This window comes from Natator depressus, chromosome 4 (genome assembly GCF_965152275.1).
Source record: "Natator depressus isolate rNatDep1 chromosome 4, rNatDep2.hap1, whole genome shotgun sequence".
NCBI lineage: Eukaryota > Metazoa > Chordata > Testudines > Cheloniidae > Natator > Natator depressus.
Window position 1 is genome coordinate 27,805,610 of NC_134237.1, and position 19,729 is coordinate 27,825,338.

Genomic DNA, 19,729 nt, shown 5'->3' on the forward strand with positions numbered 1-19,729 from the left:
CATAACTGAGAGCAGAATCTGGCCCCTTGTCACCGTTAGTGCATGGAAAGAAAGTGAAACCTTGGGAGTGAGGTCAGCTACTGTCTTTCTTCCAGTTTCACACACTCTCATTTTTAAAATATGTTATTTTGAAGTCCACAGAACCAATTCGGGTACTAGACTTAACGGAATGCTCAGCAGTGCAATTTGATTACTCACAGGAACGAGTAAACTGTTTCTGGTAAGTTGCAGTCCAAATTAACCCTTGATTCTTTTGCCTAGCTTTTCCGAAAGCCATAATATACTCAGGAAACATTGATTTGCTATTGCCAGCCACTCCTGACAGATACCTGATGATAATGGGTGAGCATTATAGAGTCTCTCCCACTCTTTATTGTATCCATGTATCTCAACCAGCTCCCTTGATCAGTTCCACATAGCTCTGTAAGAGTCAATGCTGGAGATAGTACTCTTGCTTGAGCTATGGGGTTCATTCATTATTGATTCCCACTTCCACTCAGAAAACTAAATTCAGCCCCAGGGTAGGCAGCTGCAACTCATACTGAGGTGAGACCACCACCAGTGAATTTAACCCTGGTTATTTTTGCGGCGTGTGCACTAAAGCCAACCCCAGCACAATTCTGCAAAACACAATTCATTTGTCAATACTGGCCAGGCACAATGTATTAACAAGACTCTCACTCTCAAGAACTGGATTGAAAAATAGTTCTGGCTAAACAACTGAAACCGGACTGTAGGTAGGACCTGAGACATTAGCCACACAAATGTAGCATCACTCCAGCACCTGAAGTCTGAACAAAAACTGGTCGGTGCCAATGTGGGAGGAAGCACCGCTGTGGGAGGAAATACTGATTATTGGAATAGATGTAGATTATGTTTTCTTTACAGTTTAGTATTCCCGCTAAGGACATATTACCTGTGTGCAAAGACTGGCATAGAAGCTGATGAGTGGATTAAGATACTGCGATGGAAATTGGTAAGGAAATGGTGTGTTAAATGGCAGTGTGGGCAGAAGGCTAATCCCTAGGATTTAGCACACCAAAAGATCAGACAAGCATTTGTTGGCTCTTTCCTGTATTTACATGTCTAACAGATAGATGTATTTACCATAGCAATGCATTAATCCAGCTATGATTACATTGCCATGCCCTTGTTGAAACTATATAGTCTTCTCCATTTTGAATGACCGTAGAACAAGTTGTCATCCTAGATATTTTTCTTTTTCAATTCTTAAATTATGGATTTATTTTCAATGCTACAGAAATCTCATTGTGGAGTTGGTTTGAGATTCTCTGCACAATGAGGTATTCTCCTTCCTAATGTGTGTACGCCATCCATATGTACACTTAGCAATTTTTTTATTTGTAAAAATGCTCCAGTCAAATGGGCTCTGAGTGCGTATATAAAATACATTAAACAGTAATCTCCAACAGAGTGTTGTCAACTCTCGTGGTTTTATCATTAATCTCATGATTCTTGGTATTTTTCTTAAACACCTGGCATCATGTTGTTAAGTGAAATTCTGTTTTCATGGGAAGGAAAAGTGACTTTCTAGCCATCATGGTAGCAGAGAAAAGCTTGAAAACATGAAACCTAAAGGCTCCAAAAATTAGAAGGAACATAAAAAGAACCCACGTTCTTATATATTTTTTTAAATTGATGATTTTAGGGACCCAACTCATGATGATTTTTGACTGGCTAGGGTTGGCGATGCTGTGAACAAATTGAGAAAGTATTGCTCCCGCTCAGTTAAAATTTCAGTGAGCCAGTCTGAACCTTCAAAGATTAGCATGCAACTTCTATTGACTTCAGTGAGTTGCATGCTTGGAGTCTATTTCACTACATGTATCACACATTATGAAATCTGTACATATGAACTTTGCGAGGCCTATAAAGTGAATAAGACTGCTTTTTATGAGGTATACATTTAGGGGTAAAAGTAAGCTGGTACGGCGTTCTGGGAAAAAGCGTCCGCCAGTACCGGCCTGTACAGCTGACTTTAAAGCGCTGCCACGGCAAAGAACCCTATTTAAAGTGCTGCTGGGGCAGCGCTTTAACATCGTTGCCCCTTTTGACACCCCCCTCCCCTGGGCCGCTGATGGGAGGGGAGGGAGCAAAAGGAGCAGCTGCCCCTAGCCCTAACCCGGGCCCTTTAAATCGCTGCTGGAGCCCTGGGTGGCGCGGGCCAGGCAGAGCGGATGGGCTGGCTGGGGGATGCTGACCCCCAGCCCTGCCCCTCCTGCCCGAGGCCCCGCCCCTTCTAGGGGGCCCGGATCCAGCTCCCCGTACCGGTAAGAGTTCAATTTTACTTTCACCCCTGTATACATTCCATAATGGTAAGGACATAACATGACATTTGTCACCACCACATTGATCTCTCTGCTATCCTTTTTCTATCTTGCCTATTTAGACTGTAAACTCTTTGGTGCAGGACCTGTCTGCTATTCTTTTTATGCAGTGCCTGGTACAATGTGGCTCACTGTTCTTGGTCGGTCCCTAGGCACTATTGTAATAAACATGATTAATAATAAGATATTAAGGAATATATACAGCATAGTCCCTTTAAAAGTGCATCTGCCATACAGGAAGGGCATGTTAGGTTTTTTCCCAGGATCTTGTTTGTTGGAATTCCCCTGCATGTCTGTAAATCCCCAACAGGGACGACTAACTAGACTTGATCTACAGTTTAAGATCATTGCATTAAGAGATGCACACACAAAACTGGTTAAGCATTTTGTATGTGCATATTCTACAGTACTGTTGTCTGGAGTGCCTTCTGTGTTCATAGTCTTGTACAGAACACAGAAAGAGACATGGCCTGTGCCCCAAGGGAATTTTTTACCTAGACTGTAGATAATACAGGCCCACACAGACAGCATACGTTGGGAGATCAGGTGGGAGTCAAGAAGACAGGGCAACGTGTTATAAATCTAACTTGCTCAAAAATCAGCAGCTAGTATTTTATCCCTGCCCAATTTTTATTTTCTTTGATATTTCTTTTTAACTCGCCACATATATGAATAAGTAATAGATTGTCTTTTGTTTCAGTCACAAATAAGAAAACAACAGGACCAGCGTGATGCCACCTCTCCTCTGTAGTTATGCCTCTAAATAATTTAGTCAGCGAGAGTCAGCCTTCAGCATTGAGTGTCACTTCACACGAGAGCGGTGTCAGCACATGCGTTACCTACAGTGTACATCTATGTACTTGCATATATAAGATTAATGCTAAAGGGACACTTTCAGAATGTGAAGTGTTATCAGTGAAAACTGTTGCATCCTAACAATGCTGGTTCCCTACCCACTCACATGTTCCTATTCGGTTCACTTATGCATCACAAAAGTGTTCAGTATTTGAAACTTTCGGCATCATAGTAAAGCACTCTCAGTTAGCTTCATTGAGCTTCTGTAATAAATGCATAACTAACTACTAGCAACAGCTGTTCTGCAGGGGTTAGCCCACTCATTTGAAATCAGCTTTTTTTCTGGAAACCTTAAATATTTGTTTTGCATTGTGTTTTAAGGGTTTAAATCCTAGAGGAAAATTATGTCTCCAGAGTGGATTTTTTTCATTGTGAAACTGACTAGAGTGTATTTTTGTAATTAATGTGAGTCCCTATTACATGGAAAATATAAACTTAATATTTTTAAAGTCCAGTGTCAAAGTGGGTGATGAATAATATTTGGTTTTGATTAAAGATATTAGCGTCTGGTCTGGTGCTACATTTTGGCAGTGGTAGTTGCAAGTGTGTAGATTGCTGCTCTCTCTTTCTGTTAAATAGAATGTATGTTACAGACATGTACAATATTGAGAGCATCCTTATTTATACATTGGGGTGATAAGGGCACAGGGCAGTTGGACCCCAGCGTCTCCATTCCCAGTACACCCATGAAGGAGTAGCCATAGGCACCCAGGGAATGAGGACAGAATGCTGTACAGCCAGCAAAGCACTTGGTCCCCATTGGGCCAAGAGCTTTTTAGTGGAATTCTAGCAGAGTCAAGTGCCCGTCACTTGCCCACATGAAGATGATCATTAAATTTTACGCATTTCTGCTAGCCGCATCTGCTTGTAATGATCTTTTCCTTGCTTAGTATTGAGAGTTTACAGGCAGAAGCTATTAATTTTAGTTGATTAGGTTCGTGTGTTTTAGGGGAGAGGGGCGAGGGGATAAGACAAGTTATATTCTGGAAATCAATTGTAAAGCATTTGGCAGCTCTCTGGACAAAGAAAGAAGAGATCATGAATTTGTTTTTAAATATCAAATTAGCTTGAATTGTACCTGCTCAAAAATGTTTTACATTAGACAAGGCCATGTTATGTTCTCCTGCCATATAAACTGCTGTGGCATTTTTTAAAAAAAGCACACCAACCAGTTTAATTTTCCATAGCTGCCTCTCTTCACATAGAAAAGGCAGCTAAGCCTGGAAAAAGAAGAGACTCCATTATGATAGAGGAAGAATTCAGAGTTGTAATTACAGGAATAGTATTTTGTTTTAACTCAGATGTTCACAGTATTTGATGAATTTTGTATAGACTAAATATTTTAATATGTCTTGAGTAAATACGGTTTCACCATACTATTAAAAAGGTACTCTTTTAAAACGTAGATTGTGATGCCTGCAGTCAAGGAATTTAGCAGAATGGTGTTCATACGCAACAAAGTTTTATAAAGTAATGATTTGCATCTCCGTTTTCCTCCCAAAGAAATAAGATAACTGCAATACAATAGAAATATCCGGTACAACCCTGTTGGTAAGCTAACAATAGTCATGCCTCTCTACTAATGGATGGAAAATCCTATGTGAGGTCAAATCATCTCACAATCAGAGCTTCTTCCCATGGGAACTGGCCGGTTACAGAATACTGGAAACAAGACGTAGTACACACTCCCTCGCTCAAACAAACAATCGCAAACTGAAGCCCGGTTAGAATACAGCTTGCTGCTTTTCAAATGGAGCTTCACACAGACAGGCTGTTACACTGGTTGATCAGGGGTCTACACTGGCTGATTAGTTTCTAGATGGAATTTGAAGTGTTTGCCTTAATGTATTAAAAATGCAGATGTTTTGGGATGAGATTATCTGAAAAACTGCCTCTTGCATGGGATACTTCGGCAGTTACAATCAGCACACGCTGGAGCCCCTTGATTTAAGTGGAAGAGACAGCTGGCAAGGCAGTCTCTGTAAAGATTCTTCAACTGAAGAATTCACAATCCCATAGACTAGAACCCAAATGTGTTCACCTTGGAAATATGCTGTAAAGCCGATCTTTTCCTTCTCAGGTCACTGAAGAGGCAGCGGGCTGAGGGATCCAAGGTTGAACTGGTAAGATGGGATTTGTTGTTGTTGTTGGAGGCAGAAAGCATCCCCACAGCCCACCCTCAATTTTGAGGTGGAATTTTAGTAACGGTTACCAAGGGAAATCCGTGCTATCTATTTTAAATCAGAAATTCCACACCAAACTCTGAAGTTTTGCTCTAAAAAAAGGCATTATATGGCCCCCAAGTGTTTTCACTTCTAGAAAACCAACGTCTAGAGGTCAACAGTTGACAGCAAATGATGCGAGTTTTTATAAAAATGTAGAAATTCAAAAATGATGAGACCCAGACGAGATCTACACAGGTTATTATTTAGCCCATAAATTCTCCAAGTTGTTGTACATTTACAAAGCAACAAGGGAGACCGTTATCTGCATGGAAAAGTAGGTTTACCAGCAATATTTTAGGACAGTTATAAAAATGGATCAGGCTACAAGATTTTTAAAAAATACTGTTTTATTTAGACATTTACTTAGGAAAACCTATACATAAATGAGCAGGTCAAGTGTTACCACTAACATAGCCACAAACACCAGAACAAAAGACAATCATGGGTATCACACCTACACTGTACAAAAGAAATACAAGAAAGTGCAACACCGATTGGGCACTTGTACCCAGTAATAAGGAAAACGCTTGAAGCTGTAACTTATATAGAAATAGCAGCATCCTTCTCCTGTACCAAGGAAGCTCACATTCAGATTAGTAGTATTCCTTTACCAACGCATCACCAAAAAACCACCATGGGATAGTTATTGATTGTACAGCTAGGACTGCCAGCATATGTTCTCTTTTTCCTAGCACAAGCAATGAAGCATTCATTACAGGACAATGAAAATTAATTCTACTTCCCCACTATGTAGTGGTGGCTAGTCAGAGTTAGGTAAACCCTACTCAATGCTTCATTCCCTGTACAGCAAGGCAGCTGCGGGCCACTTATCTGGACCGACAGTATGCGGATACTGGTCAACTCTGGTAAACCTGATCCTTAGTAAGGGCTCCACTGGAGCCATTTGGTGGTCTCTCCAGTACTGCACAATACAAGACACGTGGCGAAAGAGTCTGTCTACAACACACTAGTATCTCATTTCCGATTCAGCACTATGTACAAGTTTAATCTTACTGAGTACAATACGGGGAAGTGATATTTCCTCTCAAACATTTGTTATTTTGTGGGCTGAGAATTATTGAATCTTTATGTCCCACTGGGTAGCGAAGAGATGCCGCACTTTGATGACATCATCAGGTTAAGAAACCTCTACAACCTGCCTCAACTCTTCAAACAAGGGAGCAAGCTCCTTCTCTAAGCTGACGATCAATCCTGTAACAATAAAGAAGAGATACAAAATAGTTACACTACACACAGTATCCATTAAGCCTCTCTCCAAAGTAGTCAATAATAATGAAAGTGTTTATTAAAACTAAACTGATTTCACTTCAGCGTCTCATGCTGCAAGGAAGCAGCATATGAGAGCTAGTCACAGCGGCGACCAGCAATTGCCACTGTAATTAAGTGCCCTCTGGTCTCTTCCTCTTCGAAGCAAATAAGAATCAAATCAGAGCAAAACGGGGCAGGAAAGTCCCCAATGCAAGCACAGTCTTCCTCTGGCACCTGCAGCATTGCTTCCACACCATGCAGGCTCTAGGGAGTACTGGGAGAATGTGTATGTTGGAAAGTCAGAAGAATGACGCCACAAGAGAGGATTTCCTCTGGAACAAGCAGAGAGCCAGAAGGACGTATTGGAGTGTCAAACTCAGAGTCCTGCATAACTGAAGGGCATAATTTTGAGACAAGGTGTTGCACGGGTCAACAGAGGGCAAAATCTGGCTTGCAGAATCTTTTTTATGTCATCTGTATCATCACTAGCAAAAAGTATTAAGCACTAATGTATGAAGCTGTTCAAGACGTAAGACAAGACAGTACTTTCCCTGCAGACCTTAGCATCTAACAGACAAAAGTGAAGACTAGACACTGAAGCCTGGAGGAGGATGGAATAACGTAGAGGTTTTTGTTAGTTTTTGTTTTCATGTTTGGTTTGCTTTTTGTGGGCACTGAGGGAGAAGAAAGATTGTCAACTGTTTGTATTGTGGGGTCATTACCAGTGCATTTTCCAAATAAGTGAGGTTCACATCCTGTTTAAGGTAATGCATTATTAGAACAGGCAGGAAAATGAATTGCTTTGAAGAAAGATGATAGCATTTTTGAAAAATTTGCCAAACTGCTATTTTCAAAAGTTTCAAATATTAGCCCCCTGTGGGACTTACTTTTTTCCAATCAATCATGACACCCTTTTTATCAGATTCCATGCTGGTGACAAGCTAATATGCAGTTTTGTAATGAATACTGACCTAAGCTTATGGAACTCATATTTTTTCAAATGAATTATTTTAAGTCTTATTGAAAACATATCACTCTAGTCATAACAGTTTCGGAAATTACTGATAATGAGAACGTACCGGTGTTGGCATTGCTGCTAGCAATGAAACTTACTACCAACGGTAACCGATTGAACTGGACCACCTTAAAAACATAAAAACAAAAGTTCCTCAGACACAAAAACCATCAATATACTGCTTGTCAGAAAAACAGTGTGACATCTCCTATACTCATTCCCTAATCCTGCAGTCCTTACTCATGCAACTGGTCCCATCAATTTAAGTTATCAATCGGAATAAGGACTGGGTTTTATGTACAGGTTTTAAAGACTCAGCGTTCAAAGGTGCTAGCAGAGAGAGCCACAAAATGGGATTGCTGTCTCACAGGTATGTACGGTATGTTACACATTGTGAAATCTAACCAATTTTAAAAGCTGTAGCATAGTGTGTATGTTATTTCCTCCCTCTTGTTACATGATAAAAAAAAAAAACTATTCGAGGGAAGGAGATATTATTGCCCAGATATTCATGAAGAATTCAGAAATGCTGAACATACAGTATTAGGGTCAGAAGAATGTCAGGCCAATGCTGTCAGGTCAGGGGCAAACAGCTACTTTTTTACATTTACTTTCCATCAAACAAAGCTGAATGCAGCAAGTCTAAACAGCTAATGCAAAGAAATGACAAAAGCCGAACGCCCCTCTGTAAATTCTGCTCATCAATCCACTGTGAACTGAGCAGGAGTGTGAATCTGTTGAAAGGTGATGGATTTCAGTAGGCACATGAAAAACAACACCAAGTTTATAAACTGTGAATTCTTTTATGTAAATGTCCTTGCCCAGACACTATTACTGAAGCAGGATTTAACGGTTACACAGTTTAAAGTGGACAGAAGCCCCAGCTTGTTCAGTAGTATCACTGATCACATATATATAAATATGAGCATTTTGTTCTTCAAGAGAAATATTTTTAAATGATCAGCAATAAACACAAATTTAGAATGGTAGATATTAGAGATTTGCAACAGGCACCATCTGCTGGAGAACACAGTGAACTTCAAGTACTGCCCTGAACCAGTAACTCATTATTGATGCTGGAAAACAAAAGCTAATTTCAATGAATATTGCAAAAATTCGGCATAACCAGCTCTTACATATTTTAGAAAATAAAATACACATTTAAATATAATCAATCCCCAGTGGAAAGCCAGCATAGTTAAAAAAAAAAGTCACAGAGGACTAGCTCTGGCCAATACACCCTTACCTGGTATGTGTTGTAGTAACAGATGATACTCTTGTTTTTTGAAAGCCCTAGTTTGCTGCCCTGGTCTGTTGCAAGTGCAAAGGTGGACAAGAAACCAGGTCTAAGCGCATGCTCTGGAGCATTATCATTGGCAACTGGAACAAAACATATTTCACATTCCTATATGATATGGGTCAGGCATCCTGCATATGAGGCAACAGTAAACTAGATCAGATCTCATACATATCAAACCGCCCCTCCCTGCTTCCCACCTTCCCTCAATAATGAATGCCTACTGATGTGCTTTGGAAGATGCATGTAAATGTTTTACTCTGTATATCTTTATCACCACTTCAGCAGCCAGCTTTCCTAACGTTCTGAGGATGGCTTATTTTCTACATGCTTGTTTGTTGTGCCATGATCTGTGCAGATGCTGTTTTGTTTTATTGTGTCACCTGCAGTAGCACGCCAGACCCATTTGCGTTTCACCCATATCATGCTTACGCCATCTATCTGCCTTCAGATTCACACATACATGCCACTCCTACTGAGCATCATTAAATGAGATGGGACATAAAAACCGTCTGCAGATGCCTGAATCTTTAGATTCTGCACTTACACCATTGTGCCTGTTGCACTAGATGTCTCATACTACTACTGGAAAGTAAGGGAAGGATAGCACAACCCCAACGCAAACAAATTCAGAATTACGTCGAGAGCGGTGGGATGCATCTATCCGTGGGTAGCATTTGGTCATATCAGTCTTAGGGGAAGACTTCTGTTCAACCAATCCTGGTGTTGTCTACCAATCTGAAAGCAGCTTTAAGATATAAACTCCTTACATGATTCCAACTCTTTTCACTGATGACATGGTAAGGTGCCTACAGACTATGGTTTTAAACACACTGCATGTACCTAGATAGAGGCTCCCTTTAAGAGATAATTTCTCTTGTTAAAATGTCCCAAATTTGAGCATGTCTGACTTAATGCTTAGATCAACCTCCAATATTTACAGTAAACTAAAAGCCAGACAGGAGGAAGAGCCCTCTCTCCAATAGGAAGCCACTTTTTGTCTTTCAATTAAAGATGTCAATTATTATACAGTAGATGTACAATCAGATGTTACGATTTACCTTTGATAACAGGCACACCATCTCTGTCTGACACTAAAATAGCATGAAGACCTTCAACACTAGAGAAAACAAAATAAAACTGTTGTTTTTACCATGTTTAAATGTTGGCAGCGAGATTCATTTTTATTCAGCAAATACGTACCACCGTGAAAACAGAAGTAGCAAGGAGAGATGTGATAGTGCAAGGAGTGCCCACCATTAAACTAGCTTTTGTTATGCAACCATCCAACGGACCAAAGACAGACTTGTACTAGAAACAGAACTGGAATTGGAAATCGTGGAGGTCCTTCAGCTTAAGTAAGGGGACTGCTATTGGAAGTAGTCCTTAGTGCAGGTGTCACTGTATTTGCACACAGTCCCAGAGCATGACTATTTAGCGCTGCTAATGACTGGCCTAGCCTAGCTACTTGCAGTTACCAGAAACTGTAAGTTACCAAGATGAATCAAGTCCTCAAAAAGCCAGTACAAAGTGTTGTTTGAATTCGAGAAGAATTATTCCAGGAACAGAAGCTTTTTTTTTTTTTTTTTTTAAAAACACACTATTCCCTTAAAATGAAATGAAGAGTACTGTACTTCTTTTGGGGTGGACAGATGGAAAGGTTTAAGTTATTTCCACCTGAACTGACTTTTAACTCATTCAGAAATAACAGTGTTGAATAATTTTCAAGATAAGTGTCTCTTTAATATTAAACTGGGTTACCAAAAGATAGGTTTTTGCAGCCAAATAAATATTATTCAGAGTATAGGAACCTACACTTAAAAAAGTGTTCAGACAGTATGGACAGTCTGTTGGATTACTTTCAGTAGAGCTACTAAAATCCAGGTAAATACTAACATACATTAATTGCGAAGCAGCACAGAGTGCAAAGTGAACACTTCACTGTAGCATGATAGCGATGTTACCTTGGTAATTTTTTGTACAGAAACCTTTTCAGCTCCTATAAAGAAAAATAAGAGGATGAAATAGGCTTTATTTTTCAAAATAATCATATGTATGAAACTTTCACAATTTTATCCCAGTAGAAACCATTCATGTCATTTAAAAAATTCCTATTCCATTCTACCACAAAACACCTCTTTTAAATTGCATTGTGTGGAGTATTTTGAATTATAACTCTGACCAACTCCCTCCCCGCCCCCCTTCGGTGCTTGTAGACAAAAATAGTCCGAGTTCCAGAATTTGCATATGTATAGTACTTGTATTACTTGTTCCTTTACTTCTGTCACTCATTTCAGTGGCTCTGAAAATGTACATACAGGTATTTGTTAACTAACCAAAATGCATCCAATACATTTAGTGAAGTGGCAGCAAGCATATTGTTGTATTTCTCTGTCCTCCCCAAGTGTTTTAAATATAATGTTTCACGTTAACACATTAAATACATAGCGCTTGAACATTTTAACACAATCGCTGCCACAAATGCATATCCCAGACACACGTGAACTTTGTTTTAGTGTCTTCCAAATATCACCACATCACAAGTTACTGAACAAAGAGCAGATTCTCTCTCCTTTTGCATAATCAGGTCATTCTCAATCAAGCCAGGCCTCTTCTCCTTTCCAAGTATTTATAGTCTTCTAAGGCCTTAGTCCTGCAAATACTTTTGCTCGTGCATAACTTTACTGACATCAGTAGTCCCACTGAACTGACTGAGGCTTCATAAGGGTGTGTCCATATGGATCAGTTTACAGGATTGGGGCTGTAAAGTAAGTTTTTTGGCACAGGGCCTATAGTTTCTTCTTGTTTGGTAGCTTTCACAAATAGTGAAACAAAACCTCCCAAAACAAAACAAACAAACAAATCCATATAATTACAAAGAAATACACATTTCTGTTTGAAAATATTTTTCAAGATACTTACGTCAGCCATGTTTAGAAATTTTTGGGAAAAAAATAATCAGATGTACTGTCAAAGTTCCTGAAAAATAAGAGTCAACATTAGTCATGCACCTAAGCTTTTATGACCTCCCTCTGTCTCTCTCTTTTGCTTACTCTCACACAAAATTAAGAAGGAGGGAGAAGCATCCCTATTAATTTCCAGCATCCCACAGCTCCTTCTGGTGCCAATGTGAAGAGGAGAAAGCTCATGCTACCCTGCCCAACAGAGTGAATTATTGGCATTAAACTGCTCTTAAAAGAAACTGACTTACCACAAGCTACACACAAGCCCTTTCCCAGAGGCCCTTCCCCCACAAGCAGCCCTGTTGCAACTGTCCCACCCATCTCAGGAGGAAACATGAGTCAAAAGCTGCATAAACTGTGTAGAGGGAATCTCAGGGCAGATCTACACTTGGTGTTGTGCTTGTGTAGATCTGTCCTGGTGTAGTGCTTCTACTGTCCGCGTAGTTCACCCACCTCCGCGAGAAGTGGTAGCAGCTATGTCGGCAGGAGAAGCTCTTGACACAGCACTATCTACACCCAGGGTTAGGTTGGTATAACTGCATCACTCAGGAATGTGGATTTTTCACACCCTTGAGCAACGTAGTTATACCGATGTAAGTTTGTAGTGTAGATCTGGCCTCGCTGATGGGGCACTAAAGAGAGGAATGAGTGTAAGGTGAAGGTAGGTACACATGTTATTCCTGGATACTCTCCACAATAAAACTGCCAGACAGCCACTCTGCCAGCAAGTTTGTATGTTTCAATGGGCTAACACGAGGCAGAAGTTAGTCTAGATATTTTCTGAGAGCTACCTCTTTCAAGCCTCTGCTATAATCACTGAACCACATGAGTCAGTCAGCTTTAACTCAATCCAGATAAGAGAGATGTAATACCAGCACAGCAGAGGAAGTAACTGAAAGCACTGTCTGTGCCTTGGATTGAGTTCTCCCAGAGTTCTTGCCATCCGAAATCTGTGTTTGTTTCTGGATGTCCAGGCAGCAGGAGTGTTAGTGTTGCAAACCCTGCCCACTGACTCTTCAATTGCCTAGGTACCCTGTTCCTTTGGTCATGAAGGCAGTCAGACATCTGTGTCTTTGTCACCTTCCCCCTGGAAACACCCTCTGCATGGACTAACTTCCAAAGGCAGTTTCAATTAGTGTAGACTGCTGTCAGCATTAGACGCAAGACAGGGGTGGTAACTGGCTCAGTCTACTCTGCACTGGTGAGGCCTCCGCTGGAGTACTGGGTCCAGTTTTGGGTACCACATTTTAGGAAATATGTGAACAAAATGGAGAGAGTCCAAAGAAGAGCAACGAAAACGACAAAAGGGTTAAAAAACCTGATCTATGAGAAAAGGTTAAAAACACTGGGGACCTTTAGTCTGAAGAGACTGAGTGGGGGAAGCTAACAGTCATCAGATATGGAAAAGGCTGTTAGACGGCGAGAGATCACTTGTTCTCTGTGTCTAATTAAGAGTAGGATAAGAAGTAATGGGCCTAATCTGCAGCAAGTGAGATTTAGGTGAAATACTAGGAAAAACGTCCTAGCGATAAGGATAGCTGAGAACTGGACCAGCTTTCCAAGGGAGGCTGTGGAAGCCCCCAGGGCAGGTTTTCAGAACAGGTTGGACAAACACCTGTCCCGGCTGGTCTAGGTTCCCTTGCTGCTGCAGGGGTGGAGGGTGTCGCTCAAATCCCGCCTTTCCCTGGCTCCAGGAGGGAAGCCAGCCGGCAGGGGAGCAGATTGCACCTGCTCCTAGGGCAGGTCAGCCGAGAACCCCGGCCCCTCCTTGGGTTGTGCCCTGGCACCTGACAGGCCACAGGGCTCCCACCGCTGTGCACGGGGCGGCCGAGGACAGGCGCGGCTGCTCCCTGGCCCAAGGCGGGTGGGAGCTGGAACTCGGGGCACGGCCGCAGCCCCTGACTTGAAGCGGTTTCCATCATACCCAGGGGTCACAGTCTGGTTCTGTGGCTCTCAGCCCCCCCAAACTGTCCCATCAGCCCTGCCAAGGCGCTGGGGCTCGCGGAGCTCCGAGTCCCCCAGCCCCTGGGCGGAGGGTGCGGGGGCGGAGAGGAGGCCGGTCGCAGGACCCCTCCCGCTCCACACCCCGCAGCACGGGGCGGGGGGTTCTTAATATAGTAGGCCCTATAATAACAATTACCACAACACACAACCTCTGCTTGGGGTGGGGTGGGGTGGGGTGGGGTCCACCCTCCCCCCGCCCCCTTCCCTTACCCCAGGGTCCAACAGGCCGCCCGCTTCTGCCGGAATCCCTCACAGAAACACCCCAGCTGACAGCAGCCGCTTCCCCTTTCACCCTCGATCACATGACTCCCCACCCAAGAAACGATCCCTGCCACCCCCCCGCGCCGTCCTCACTTCCGGTGTAGCGTCAGATCTGTCTCGTTGCCAGCTCATGAGCATGCCCACCCGTCTGCGCCTGCTCAGTGAGCGCAGCGAAAGGGCTGCGCTAGTGGACGCGGGAGGGGACAAGAGAAGGGTGAAGCCACGGCGGCGTCTCTGCCTCCTTCCGCCCCAAAGCAAATGTGAGGTCATGTGACGGCACTGGGCGTCGGGAGCCCGCTGGGACCAGCGGGGCTCGCGGTCGCGCCCGGGGCCGCGCGCCCTGTTGTGGAGCTGGTGCTCTCGGGCGCCTGCCCGCGGGCACAGAGGCGGGGTGCTGGGCGGCGAGCCTCAGCACTGATTTTCAGGGGGCTCTGTGAGCAGGTGCTGCTGGCCCAGGAATCCTGGGCTGACCGTGAATCGCCTGCCCTCACCCCATTGTTCGGGGGGGGGGTTCAGTGCGCACCCCACCACCCCTTGTAACACTTAGTAGCCCTGAAACACACACACACAATTAACGACCCTAATGCACGATGCAGTTTAGGGGCAGCCCTTCTCCTAGTGACACCGGCCTGATTTAGCAGTTACTTCTGTTTGTAATAATAGGGAGACAAGCTGGGTGAGGTAATACCTTTTATTGCACCAAGGGCGGTTGGTGGAAGAGACCAGCGTATTCCACCCACCTCGTATCTCTGATATCTTGGGGCCACTAGGGCTACCACACCGCTGCAAACAACAGTGTAATAATAGGAAGATATAACAGATGATAGCAGATGCAGTAGTTTGCAATGTGGAATCTCAGAGCATTTGACATTTCAGGGACTAAGATAGTTCAGAGATTATTTGCATTTCCTCTGAAGTTCCTTTCAGCTGTGAAGTAAAGTGATGACAGGTCATCTTAAAAGTATAATAATCCCCTCCTTTGCAGGTGGTTTGCCTTCATTCCTGCTAGGGCAGCCCAGCTCTTCCAAGGTTTCTGACTTTGGGGAGTTAGGTAGCTGGTTTACAGTTGAGACACCAGCCAGTGGAAATGGAAGGGGATCTCCTCTCAGCACACTGAAGATCTGGATGAATTAGAGGTGCAGTCCTGTGCATCTATGCAAATGATGTTCCGCATAATTAATTGTTATACAGGATAAATTATGTATATTTACACCATACATGTTAGAATGACTTAAGAAGAAAAAGCACATCCTACCCAGCAGATCAGCTCTCATAAATCTAGATAGTTGGGCTGAATCCGTGCTCAAATGGCCTCGAAGGAAAGGGATGCTGCATAAAATGGTGTGGTAAGATGGCAGGTCACTCTCTTCCCAGAAAGATGGCAATGTGCTGCTGAAGATCCTGGCTTGTGCAAGAAATGCAAAATGGAAGTCCTGCTACTTATTTAAGGTCATGTATGTTTCTTAAGAGTTGAGGGCATTACCCTGAATTCCTGGCCCAATTCATGTTATGTGCACCCCAGCTGTAATTTCACTAGTGGTTTCATGTGACATAATCGTCACTTCATGTCCTAAATTATGGTATACTGTTGCTGTACGCTGTTGAACAGTTCCAAAATTTGATGTGAGAATTATCTTGTTACAGATTGGCAAAGTGATCTCACTTGCACAACGTATAACATATTTTGTAAATACTTTGGGACCTTCTGGGTGAAAGGTGTTACATCAATGCAAAGGTTTCAGAGTAGCAGCCGTGTTAGTCTGTATTCGCAAAAAGAAAAGGAGGACTTCTGGCACCTTAGAGATGAACAAATTTATTTGAGCATAAGCTTTCGTGAGCTACACCTCACTTCATCTGGCACATGCATCCGATGAAGTGAGCTGTAGCTCACAAAAGCTTATGCTCAAATAAATTTGTTCGTCTCTAAGGTGCCACAAGTCCTCCTTTTCTTATCATGGAAAGAGTTGTCTTAACCATTAAGAAGGGATTGTATCAACAACTATTCAGTTTAACTAGGGATAAATCTTGGCAATCTCTTCTCATAATAAATTCTAAAGAGGGAAGAACATTCTGCCAAATACACATATTTAGCGGTGCCTAGCAAATGGGTGACGCTTGAGGGGAGATACCGATCAATTCAGGAACAAAAGAGATAAAGAACAAAGAGAACAAATTGTTTAAGCTTTTATGCTGGAATGCAGCTAGAATTACACTATATGCGAATCTGTCACCTATGCTAAATTTTATATCTAACATGAAAAAAAATAGTACTTTAACAGCAAAATAACTGGCAATCCCAAATCGTGTTCACATTCTCTAACAGGAGGGTGTGACAGGCCAGTTGCCATTCAGAGGGCAATTTTCAAATGTCTTATCCATTATTCCTGTTGGAGGGGTTTCCACCTGCAGTGGGACTGAGCAACTATATTATATAGTTCAGTAAAAATTAGTGACCTGCTGTGTTTGCCATTATGTATATGTAGAGGAGGTCAGCAGCATTTGTTCTAGTAAGTCACATTGCTGTATTTTTAAAAACAGTGATTAGAGTGAAGTTAAATGCTGTACTTGATGATTTTTATATAATTAAACAGGACAAGAGTGGACATTTAGTATCATTTTAGGAATTTCTCTCCAAGATTTAAAAATCATTTTCTTCTTTTAGTTCTAGAAGGCAGATTATCCAAATGGGGTGTGTGTTCAAGTATGTCAATTTTGACAAGTTTAGACTTTTGCCGTTTATATGCTCCTTCCCAGGAATGAAATGTCTAGTCATCTTTTGAAAAAATCTCCCCCAAAATGAAGAATTTTAGTTTTACACCACTTTTCTGACTAGCTTATTTCCTTTAACACTGCCATTTACTCATTTTTTATATAAGGCAGTTTATGTGCCATCTAATTATATAAGCTGTAGACCTGCAATTATATTAGATCTCCACCTGGCTTTAATACATTGTAAGGGATGAGGCAGATTCCCACCTTCACACCCAGAGGTGTGTGTATGTCCTGTAATTCTGCTACTCAATTTCTTTTCAATTTGAACAGGAATTTTGTTCCTTAAAAAGTCATCATACGTATATAACCATAGTAGATTAATATTAAAAATGGACATAAGATTTCAGATACATGTGTAACAAATACATAAACCCAAAGAATTATGAGCAGGATTAACGGTGTAATCTTGGCCCCATTAAAATCAATAGGGGTTTTGCCAATGACTGCAGTGTGGGGCATGGATTTCACTTTAAGTGAGTAGCTTAGGGTTGCAGATATAAATCACAGAACCTGTTTCAGGTCTGCCAAAGTCCAGAGCTCTTAATGTTTGCATGTATCACCCAATGTCTCAACTACATTTAAAATAACCACAGACTAATAGACTGTACGATATTGCTACTTTCACCTTCTAAATAATTTGTTAAAGGGAGTTTGTTGCGCCAGAATATTGTTTATGATTAGTAGTAGTTTTTCCCAGCGGAAATGAAAAATAGTTTACTGCAAGAAGGCAGTCTTCCGTTTTGGTAATTAATGGCTGTGTCGAAAAGTCAATTTATAAAACAATTCAGCAGTATTTTCAAAATATTTAAGAATAATTTAAGATTAGACAACATTTTAGTAGCTAGAACACTTTGCCTTAAAAAGGAATAACTGATTTTATAAGATAAAGTATGTTCCTAGTCTTAGTTCTCAGTATCTACATGAGCTGAGCATACAATGAAATAGGTGTTCCTTTTAAATGCAAGCCACTGAATTTAAAACAGAACTAGAATGACTAGTCAACCTGGGGTTTTCTTTAACATGTAAAAAAAAAGTAAGATTTTTGCACATTTTCACACTGAAAATAATTTTATTTTGATATGTCTAATATTACATTAAATATTATAAATCAGACAAGTCTTTTTTTAAAACTTAACCTTTAAATCTTGAAAATGCTTTCGAATTAGACAAAATAAAATAAAATCTTCTTTGTTAAGATACTACCTTCATTTCACCGGATTTCTTTTGCAAGCCTTCTATTAAATTTATTAGGTGTCTTGAACATGATTTGCAAAGACTGTATAACCTCTCCCGCACTGTTTTTTTAAAAGTCCAAAGAACAAGCATTTAGAATTCCTTCAGATTTTTAAAGCAGGTGAGGGACTTTATATTCTCCAACATACACTTGTAAAATATCAGTCACAACTGAGCAAAACAGCCAGTACCAGCAGCAAGTTCAGAAATGTCATTTCAAATGTAAGCCATTTCCAACCACATTTCAGTTTATTCACATTGAGAAATGCTTTTTACCTTGTCAGATTTCAGATTGCTGAGCAGAGCAAAAGGGTATAATTTTCTAAAAATGGACCCTGTAATGCAGGGTGGACAAACTACAGCCCAGGGGCCGCAGCCAGACCTCCAGACGTTTTAATCTGGTTCTCGCGCTCCCGCCAGGGAGCGGGGTCTGGGGCTTGTCTCGCTCCGCGCACCTCCCTGAAGCAGTGGCATGTCCCCGCTCTGGCTCCTACCGCGTAGGGGCAGCCAAGAGACTCCACATACCGCCCCCGCAGCTCCCATTGGCCAAGAACCACAGCCAATGGGAGCTGCAGGGGTGGTGCCTGTGGACAGGGCAGCATGCAGAGCCGCCTGGCAGCGCTTCCGAATAGGAGCTGGAGTGGGGACATGCCACTGCTTCTGGGAGCTGCTTGAGGTAAGTACCACTCGGCACCTGTACCCCTGCCCCAGCCCTGATCCCCCTCCCGCCCTCTGAACCCCAGTCTGGAGCACCCTCCTGCACCCCCAACCCCTCATCCCTAGCCTCACCCCAGAGCCTGCACCCCCAGCCGGAGCCCTCACACACACCCCTGCACTCCAACCCCCTACCCCAGCCCGGAGCCCAATCCCACACCCTGAACTCCTCATTTCTGGCCTGCATCCCCAGCCGGAGCCCTCACCCCCTCCTGCACTCCACCCCCAATTTCATGAGCATTCATGGTCTGCCATACAGTTTCCATACCCAGATGTGGTCCTTGGGCCAAATAGTTTGCCCACCCCTGCTGTAATGGGAATTCTTACCCACATACTGAGGGGGTGGGGGTGGCAGGGAAAAAAAGCATTTAAAGATCAGTGACACCAGAACTCTCAAAATTGGACGGATAATTTTAATTCCTAATGGAAGCTCTGCTCTGTGCAAACTTACAGTGGCACAATATTAAACTAACACAAGTTTGAGGTATTAGCTGGAAAAGAAATATATACACCTCTAAACACATGCACACACAGGATTCACAAGTCTAGTGGTCCCAAGACCAGCAAACCTTGGTACTGAGTGAAAAGGAATCATGTATTTGTCAGGGAAATTATACATGCAAAGAAGCTTTAAAAACTACATTTCACATAACCCTTAATATAAGGAATATTTATGTTTCTGTTCAACATGCTTAAAAGGGAAATTATTTAAACATATTGGAAAAAAATCATATCTTTAATAGCGAGTAACCAACCTGAAAAAGGAGCTTGAA

At 42.1% G+C, this 19,729-nt stretch overlaps 2 protein-coding genes across 2 annotated transcripts in view; one reads left to right on the plus strand and one right to left on the minus strand.

Annotated features, from left to right (window-relative positions):
• DAPP1 (dual adaptor of phosphotyrosine and 3-phosphoinositides 1) overlaps positions 1–4,478 on the plus strand; it is a 45,422-nt gene extending 40,944 nt beyond the window's left edge. The window contains exons 7-9 of the mRNA XM_074950670.1: positions 135–220; positions 889–976; positions 3,049–4,478. Coding sequence (XP_074806771.1) covers positions 135–220; positions 889–976; positions 3,049–3,099 — 225 coding nt within the window. The 3' untranslated portion in view covers positions 3,100–4,478. The remainder of the gene's footprint in view (positions 1–134; positions 221–888; positions 977–3,048) is intronic.
• Positions 4,479–5,757: 1,279 nt separating this feature from the next.
• On the minus strand, positions 5,758–14,287 carry LAMTOR3 (late endosomal/lysosomal adaptor, MAPK and MTOR activator 3). The gene is made up of 7 exons (XM_074949979.1): positions 14,187–14,287; positions 11,932–11,988; positions 10,974–11,008; positions 10,071–10,129; positions 8,959–9,092; positions 7,777–7,840; positions 5,758–6,640 (listed from the first exon to the last, which is right to left on the minus strand). Exons 2-7 carry the CDS (start codon positions 11,938–11,940, stop codon positions 6,567–6,569), a joined length of 375 nt encoding a protein of 124 aa, XP_074806080.1. The 5' UTR covers positions 11,941–11,988; positions 14,187–14,287; the 3' UTR covers positions 5,758–6,566.
• Positions 14,288–19,729: the final 5,442 nt, after the last annotated feature.